The sequence below is a fragment of the Salminus brasiliensis genome, chromosome 4 (assembly GCF_030463535.1).
Source record: "Salminus brasiliensis chromosome 4, fSalBra1.hap2, whole genome shotgun sequence".
Taxonomy (NCBI): Eukaryota; Metazoa; Chordata; class Actinopteri; order Characiformes; family Bryconidae; genus Salminus; species Salminus brasiliensis.
The window spans coordinates 138,258-147,500 of NC_132881.1; the positions used below are offsets into that span (position 1 = coordinate 138,258).

At 50.9% G+C, this 9,243-nt stretch overlaps 1 protein-coding gene across 2 annotated transcripts; it reads right to left on the minus strand.

The window, feature by feature from the left end:
* Positions 1 to 429: 429 nt before the first annotated feature.
* On the minus strand, positions 430 to 7,789 carry npas4l (neuronal PAS domain protein 4 like). Of its 2 annotated transcripts, XM_072677221.1 has the most exons (9): positions 6,449 to 7,789; positions 5,580 to 5,743; positions 4,829 to 4,974; positions 3,379 to 3,475; positions 3,038 to 3,266; positions 2,806 to 2,915; positions 2,521 to 2,656; positions 1,329 to 2,350; positions 430 to 1,083 (listed from the first exon to the last, which is right to left on the minus strand). In XM_072677221.1, the coding sequence occupies exons 2-9, from the start codon at positions 5,683 to 5,685 to the stop codon at positions 1,055 to 1,057; spliced, it is 1,875 nt and encodes a 624-aa protein (XP_072533322.1). In that variant the 5' UTR covers positions 5,686 to 5,743; positions 6,449 to 7,789; the 3' UTR covers positions 430 to 1,054. The 2 variants fall into 2 exon arrangements, with proteins under 2 accessions (XP_072533322.1, XP_072533321.1); XM_072677220.1 differs by having other exon boundaries at positions 5,580 to 7,789.
* Between the last annotated feature and the right edge of the window lie 1,454 nt (positions 7,790 to 9,243).

Below are 9,243 nucleotides of genomic sequence, written 5' to 3' on the forward strand. Positions count from 1 at the left end.
GCTCGTCTCAGATGTGATTGGGTTGTATGTACCTACATCACAATGCTGCCCTCAAAGGTACTGACTCATGAGACAGCACAGGCAGCGAAGCATCGAGGCATCGAGGCAGCAGCCCTAGCCTTCTACTTTACTGGGTGGAAATGCTAATAGCTGACAATGACGCTGCTAAGTGCTAATACCTAGCAGTGTGCGGTCAGGATGTCAGGACGTATTTGGGGTACAGACCTTCACCACTACGCTGCCCCCTAAAACTAAGACTTGTGAGACAGCGTGAGCAGCTAGGCATCAAGTCAGCTACCTCCAGTTTCGGCCTAAAACTAAAAAAGTCCAGAGAGTCGACTCCCAGCAGTTAGACTCTCAGGGTCACTGGCACGGGGTCGAGGTGGATAAAAGACACGGATCAAACAGAAGGCAGACTCGCAGTCCCACTTTTACAGCTTTCACTTTATTAATGGTATAAAAATAAAATCTAGAAATATTTCAAATAAGTGTTTCTTTAGTGTTCGAACCCAAACTCAGCTCACATTCTAACATTTACAAAATGAGAAATCCAGTGTAAACAGGTTATGGAATCAGTAATCGATAAACAGGAGGCAGAAAGTTGACCGCAGCGCTTGGATGATTTCAGTCTGACCAGAATTCTTTCGATTCCTTTGGATCATTTCTCATAAACCCAGTGCGCTGGTGCCGTTTCTGCAGAACCTCCTACATCAGCCGCGGGTAATGAGGCCTGCTCTGCTCCTCAGTGACCTCACATGCGTCCACATGCGTACCATAGTGCTTATGTTTAAAACGGCTGCACTGAAAGCATAAACCAGTGTACCGTAATCAACACACAGAACCTCGTCCACCAGGGGGCAGTGCAGAAAACATCAAACCATTAACAGGGTTTAGATTAGACCTGTGTTATACACTTATCCAACACAAGAACCCTGTTCCCATCACCACAGCGGAGTAAAAGTCGTCCAGAACCTTCTTTGAATCCAGCGAAGAAGCTTCTAGCTGCCATGACAATATGCCATACTGGGGGAGTACTGGAAGTCCGGGACTTCATTCAGTACATGGATTCATCAGCAAACCCGTCTGCAACGACCAAAGGAGCCGAGGTTATTCACCACAACTGAGCTGTTCTAGCTTCTAGTTCCTGACTTTTCTGCTCCATCTTAAACGGTACTACAGTAACATTCTCGCGCCGCAGGTCCACCTGAAACGGCTGGTGAGCAGAAAGCCAAGCCTTGGGAATGTAACTGCAGCACTGCTGAAGGTGGAGCAGAATTCTGAGATTTACTGCTTAAATGTAGCAAATGATGAAAGGCGGAGCTCATTACCTTGCTGGAAGTTGCTCGGGAGGTAGAGGCCGAGTTGATGCAACTCAGCGTCGTCTTCGTGGCAATCCTGCCTGAAAACACAGGGCCACGGACGGGGGTCTGCAGAGGGAAGTTCTAAAGGGGTGGAGTCCACCAAAGCATCCAGAGAGAGGCCCTGTATCCCGGAGCCCGAATCCTTTCTCAATGGCGGCCCATTGTCCCAGTTCTTCAGGATGCTGTCGATGACGTCCTCGTCCAGGAGCGGCTCGGGGGTCTGCAAGCCGGTGGACGGCCAGCAGGGGGCGCAGCTTTTGGTGCGGTACAGGTCAAAACTGCTGGCCAGCGTGGAGATCTGGTGCGCCAGGACACTGATCTCGGCCTGTTCCTGAGCGGACAGCGCGGCGCTGCGGGTGATCGGTGAGGGGTCAGTGGGCAACAGCTCAGCTGGAGAGATGGACTCTGGGAAAGCCCCATCCCTGCCCGCCATCAGCTCTGGAAGGAGGCCAAAGTCCTCAAAGTGGAGAACAGCAGAACCACCACAGTCCTCCGGCTGGTAGTCGGGGACCAAATTAGCTGCAGCTTGGACTTCTGGGTACGAATAGGGAGGCGGGGTAAGAGGGTGGGGCTCCGCTCTGAAAGAGCTTTGCAGAAACTGGAAGGACGAGGGAGAGGAGGAGGAGGAGAACGAAGGAGATGTGGCGGTCTCGGCAGGACTGTACACGTCCTGTGGGACGTCCGAGCTACAGTCGTCTGACAGGGAGGAGGTGGGGCTGTAGGGAGGGGTAAAGAAGAAGGCCCGGTCAGCAGATAGGTCTCCTCCCTCTCCACTTGTACTGGTTGTTGTGCCGCAAAACGCCGCCCGCTCAGAAAGCCGTCTAGCCTTCCTCCTCGGCCCTGCACTCTGATCGCTGCCCTCTGCTGGCCGCTTTGGGGGAGTGCTGGGGCCGGGACCCCAGGGCATCTGGGATATGGGGGGAGAGAGAGGCAGCGGAGAGGATGCTCTGCTGTACAGCTTCTGCCTCATGTACCCCGCCTCTGCTTCACTGCAAAGCCAATGAGAAAGAGGAGCTCATCAAGATCATTAATAACAGCTTCATTTTTAGGACAGAAAAGTTCTGGATCTGGATTTACTGAACTGAAAGTGGTTCTGACTGGGTTTCAGTGGTCACTAAGGGCAGAGGTCAGTGAGGTCAGAGGTCAGTGAGCGCATTACCTTATAATGTAGTTTGTGCAGGTGATCTCCTGTTTCTGAAGGGGTTTAGAGGCACAGGTGTACAGCCACGCCCACAACTGACCTTTAGTCTGTAACCGAAACACTACCTCCACCTCGACATCTCCATTTTGCTGCACTGCAGGACACACACACACACACACACACATTACACTAACAGTCCCACCACATTTAATCTGTTCACACATTATATCCATTAAAGCTGTGTGTGTGTGTGTGTGTGTGTGTGTGTGTGTGTGTGTGTGGTTTAGAGTTTAGATCACTCACTTAGGTGTGTGTGCGCACTGGCGCTCAGTGAGAGGTCATCTGGGTGGAGCATGCTATACCAGGATCGACCAATCAGCTCCTCCGCTTCATATCCCAGATACAAAACAACACTAAAACACAAAACAGAGAAAATTAAACACTGTTTCAGCTCACACTGACCAGCACTGACCAGCGCCGACCAGCACTGACCAGCACTAAAACTAGCAGCTGCTGAGCAGAAGGTGGCTGATACCTGTGGTCAGTGTGACTGAATCTCATGTCAGCTCTGTGGACGCTCTGAAAGTGAGCGCTGAAGCTCAGGCGGTCGTCATCTGTTAATCTGTCCACAGTGGGCGAGCACAGAGCGACAAACAGCTGGTGCTGAGGGTCCTGAAAATGACCCTGTACCAGTAGGGGACAGCAGCTCCCATTCTGCAGCTTAAATGCCTTAGAGGTGTTCATCCTGCACACGAAGCTCCGCCCTGAGAGAGAGAGAGAGAGAGAGAGAGAGATTTAGCTCCACCTGCGTTTGACTCTCTTTTGCACGTGTGTGTGTGTGTGTGTGTGTGTGTGTGTGTGTGTGTTACTGCTCACCTGCAGGGCCGCTCTCCTCTTCCAGACTGAACTTCACTGAATCCACATCGTCTGCATCCACCAAATCATACAGAGAGTCACTCTGCAGGACGTCCACCTGAAGAGCAAACACACACCTTTACACACACCGCTCTACCATCACACCTTTACACACACACCGCTCTACCATCACACCTTTACACACACACCGCTCTACCATCACACCTTTACACACACACCGCTCTACCATCACACCTTTACACACACACCGCTCTACCATCACACCTTTACACACACACCGCTCTACCATCACACCTTTACACACACACCGCTCTACCATCACACCTTTACACACACACCGCTCTACCATCACACCTTTACACACACACCGCTCTACCATCACACCTTTACACACACACACCTTTACACACACCGCTCTACCATCACACCTTTACACACACACACCGCTCTACCATCACACCTTTACACACACACACCGCTCTACCATCACACCTTTACACACACACACCGCTCTACCATCACACCTTTACACACACACACCGCTTTACCATCACACCTTTACACACACACACCGCTCTACCATCACACCTTTACACACACACACCGCTCTACCATCACACCTTTACACACACACACCGCTCTACCATCACACCTTTACACACACACACCGCTCTACCATCACACCTTTACACACACACCGCTCTACCATCACACCTTTACACACACACCGCTCTACCATCACACCTTTACACACACCGCTCTACCATCACACCTTTACACACACACCGCTCTACCATCACACCTTTACACACACACACCTTTACACACACCGCTCTACCATCACACCTTTACACACACACACCTTTACACACATACATACCGCTCTACCATCACACCTTTACACACATACATACCGCTCTACCATCACACCTTTACACACACACACCGCTCTACCATCACACCTTTACACACACACACCGCTCTACCATCACACCTTTACACACACACCGCTCTACCATCACACCTTTACACACACACACCTTTACACACACCGCTCTACCATCACACCTTTACACACACACACCTTTACACACACCGCTCTACCATCACACCTTTACACACACACCGCTCTACCATCACACCTTTACACACACACACCTTTACACACACCGCTCTACCATCACACCTTTACACACATACACACCGCTCTACCATCACACCTTTACACACACACACACACCGCTCTACCATCACACCTTTACACACACACACCGCTCTACCATCACACCTTTACACACACACACACCGCTCTACCATCACACCTTTACACACATACACACCGCTCTACCATCACACCTTTACACACACACACACCGCTCTACCATCACACCTTTACACACACTGACTCTGATGTCACTCTGATGCACAGTGAGGGTGAGGATCTGCTCACCATGGAGAAGCCGAGATACTGGGAGACGTTTTCAGACACGTAGACGAGCTTCCCCTCTTTGGTCACGGCCACAATGAAGCCCGGCAGAACCTGCAGCCAATCTTCATTCAGAGACAGGAGGCCTTCATCATCTTTCCCTCCATCATCTTCATCCAGAAACATACAGGGCGTGCACACACACATTAATACACAACACACACTCCATCTAATCAAACACTCAACAGTACAGAGTCCAAATACTTTTGAATCTGTAACCAGACAGACCCTCACTGTGGAACCTGTCAGAGTCTAAAGGCAGTGCCCTATACGAACACTATCGGTCCAAAAGTCTGCAGACACCCTGCAGTTCTTCTCAAATCAAGGTGTTCATCCAACTTTGCTGCATTAACAGCCTCTCTCTGCTGTAAGGATTTGATTGTATTCAGCCCTGAGAGTGAGAGCATCAGTGAGGTCCGGTTCTGATGTAGGATGATTAGTTCCGACACTCCAACTCATCCTAAAAGTACTGGACGGAGCTCTATCATCACTCCAGAGAACCCCGCAGCCCATTGCTCGGCACTGGACACGGTGACCTTAGAGTCACGTGATCACGGCTGGTCCAGAGCGTCATGTTCTATTGGTCAGTACTTTTCTACAAAGATTACAAAGCTGTGTGCAAACAGACCCTTAAAGCAGCTGAACTCATTTAATAGAAGGGTGTCCAGATACTTTTGGTGAATCTAGATAGTGAGGAGAAAGAGTAAAGCCTGACCTGAGAGGAGGACGGTCTTCCTGATGAAGGTGCAGATGATGGACATGGTGTGGAGGTAGGAGAGGCGCTCCTGCTCCTCTGCTGGGATGGGCAGCAGCTGCCGCATCTTCCGGATCTCTGCGTTGATGTGATCCCGCCGGGCTTTGGATGCCCCTTTAGTTGACCTGCACGACACCATGAGGACAGAATCAGTGTGTGTGTCCTGAACACACACACTCCTGAGTTAAAGCCAGCAGAGAAAGCAGCACTGTGAGCTGAGGGTCTGTCTGAGCCATCAGAGAGAGAGACACCCTGTTTATACTGCCAGAGTGAGTGGGCGAGGGAGGGAGAGAGAGTTGATTAGGTGGGTGGGAGAAAGGGAGGAGGGAGGGGGGTGTAAGCATGACACTCACAGTAATACACACAGCTACACACACACACACACACACACAATAATACACACAGCTACACACAAGAGTGCCACTCCTCTGGCTGCGGCTGTGTGCTGGAACCCCTGGTCTGGTGGATCTGTCAGTGCCGTGCGCTGGTCAGTCCACCCTAAACAAAGCAGCGGGGTCAGTCTGCAGCTCCTGCAGCGATCCTGAAAGAGTGGCTCCTGTGCCGACACACACTGAACACACTAAGACGTTCCACTGCAGTTCTAGAACACCTTGGTACTAGAGGTTCCTCAAAGCTTAGTACTTTTTTCCCATTTTCCTGCAGTCAGCACTCCACTACAGCAGGGACAGCAGCGCTGTTCGCACCGGGGCGAAAGGAGAATCCCTGCTAGAAACCCGTTCTAGTGTGGGCTTAGTTTTAATCTTAGTCTTAATCTTAAAGTCGGAGCTACAGCTGTAACTCCAGCCCTGACCACAGGGGGGCAGAATCACCTGAAGTGCCTGCAGGGCAGTGCGAAGTCCCAGCAGCTGGTCTGAAACACAGAGAATCTCACACACACACACACACACACACAGAGACATTTATTAAACAAACAACTAAACTATTAATTAAGTCCAATGAAACCAGAATTAATCACAATTACATAATCAGTAAATACAGAGCTGCTCTTACCTTCATCTGAGGGCTGAGTGGAGCTGGGGTGTGTGTGTGTGTGTGTGTGTGTGTGTGTGTGAGAGACTGATCAGTGGGGGGTTATTTATGTTGAACAGTGTAATAACGGAAGGGTGGACGCTATCAGAGATGTGTGGACATCACTGATCACTGATAAGCTACCGTAACACACACACACACACACATTGTGGTATCTGTATTACATCTCTGTGAGTGTGTGTGTGTGGTTGTTAGTAAAGGGCTGGGCTGAGTGTATCTAGAACGGCTGATCAGAGCTGAGAGAACCCTCCAGCTCACACCTCCCCTCTGTCCTGCCGTCCCTGAACTCTTCAATATCGGAGTTTAGGGGTGTGTGTGTGTGGTGGGGGCGGACAGGCCTGCTCTGAGCGGTGGGGGATGAGGGGTTTCCTGCGGACCCCTGGGAGGACGCAGTGTCTCTTCAGAGTCCCGTCTGCAGGCAGCACTTAACTCAGCAGATAACACACACACACACACACACACACACACACACACACACACACACAGCAGTGCAGCTCTGTCAGACGGGAGAGAGAGAGTAAATATGATGGATTGCTGGAGATGCAGACAGCAGAGTGGAGAGTGGACGGCTGAGGGTCCAGCCGCGGACGCTCATCAGCAGCGGCCCACCGGGACCCTACAGAACGACACTAATCTCACTAAAGCCCCTCTGAACAGCCCGGCTGAGGGTCCAGCGCCGTCCCCCGGAAAACCCTCCTCAGCTAATGAGGACAAAATAAACAGCCAGGTGCTAACTGAGCAGCGTCAGCTCTGACCATGCGGCCCACAGAGACCGGTCAGCCCAGCCCAGCATAGCCCACTCGCTCACCGGCTCACATGGATTAAGGTCTGGTTCCCGTACAGGGATTAAGCCTAGTCTGGGACTACACAGCAGTCTGTACAGACTCTTTCCACCAAAAGGAAGAAAAGGTTTAATGGTCAGGTTTAGGATTTAGTGGTCAGGTTTAGGACTTAGTGGTCAGGTTTAGGATTTAGTGGCCAGGTTTAGGATTAAGTGGTCAGGTTTAATGGCCAGGTTTAGGATTAAGTGGTCAGGTTTAATGGTCAGGTTTAGGATTTAGTGGTCAGGTTTAGGATTAAGTGGTCAGGTTTAGGATTAAGCGGTCAGGTTTAGGATTAAGCGGTCAGGTTTAATGGTCAGGTTTAGGATTTAGTGGTCAGGTTTAAGATTTAGTGGTCAGATTTAAGATTTAGTGGTCAGGTTTAGTGGTCAGGTTTAGAATGTAGTGGCCAGGGTTAGTGGTCTGGTTTAGGATTTAGTGGTCAGGGTTAGTGGTCAGGTTTAGGATTTAGTGGTCAGGGTTAGTGGTTAGGTTTAGGATTTGGGGGTCAGGTTTAGTGGTCAGGTTTGGGGGTCAGGTTTGGGGGTCAGGTTTAGTGGTCAGGTTTGGGGCTAAGATTTAGTGGTCAGGTTTGGGGGTCAGATTTAGTGGTCAGGTTTGGGGGTCAGGTTTAGTGGTCAGGTTTGGGGGAAAGATTTAGTGGTCAGGTTTAGGGATCAGGTTTAGTGGTCAGGTTTAGTGGTCAGGTTTGGGGGTAAGATTTAGTGGTCAGGTTTGGGGGTAAGATTTAGGGGTCAGGTTTAGGGGTCAGGTTTGGGGGTCAGGTTTAGTGGTCAGATTTGGGGCTAAGATTTAGTGGTCAGGTTTGGGGGTCAGATTTAGTGGTCAGGTTTGGGGGTCAGATTTAGTGGTCAGGTTTGGGGGTCAGATTTAGTGGTCAGGTTTGGGGGTCAGGTTTAGTGGTCAGGTTTGGGGTAAGATTTAGTGGTCAGGTTTAGTGGTAATGTTTGGGGCTAAGATTTAGTGGTCAGGTTTGGGGGAAAGATTTAGTGGTCAGGTTTAGTGGTCAGATTTAGGGGTCAGGTTTAGTGGTCAGGTTTGGGGGTAAGATTTAGTGGTCAGGTTTGGGGGTAAGATTTAGTGGTCAGGTTTGGGGGTAAGATTTAGGGGTCAGGTTTAGGGGTCAGGTTTGGGGGTCAGATTTAGTGGTCAGATTTGGGGCTAAGATTTAGTGGTCAGGTTTGGGGGTCAGATTTAGTGGTCAGGTTTGGGGGTCAGGTTTGGGGGTCAGGTTTGGGGGTCAGGTTTGGTGGTCAGGTTTAGTGGTCAGGTTTAGTGGTCAGGTTTGGGGCTAAGATTTAGTGCTCAGGTTTGGGGGTAAGATTTAGTGGTCAGGTTTGGGGGTCAGGTTCAGTGGTCAGGTTAGCTCCTCCTCACACCCCCACACGTTAATCTGCAGGTGATAAATCACCATCTTTCAGCCGCTGCTCCGCTCCCAGCTCTCCCGACTGAGGGACCGGCGCTGAGGGACTGGCGGGTCATAACAATCCCCCACTTCAGCCCAAATCCTCTTTTCAGGCCCGCGGCAGGACGGCTAAGAGCCTCTCCCCGGAGACCCCCGCTGATCGCCCTCACTCTCTCCCAACACACAGTCAGAGTGACTGGAGACCCCTGGAGCAGCGCTGAGGGGGTGAGGGTGCGGTGGCCAGAGGACAAGGAGTGAGCAGAGAGTGAGCAGGTGGAGTGTGTCACAGCGGCTTGGTTACAGGGTTCTTCACATATAAGGAAAACCT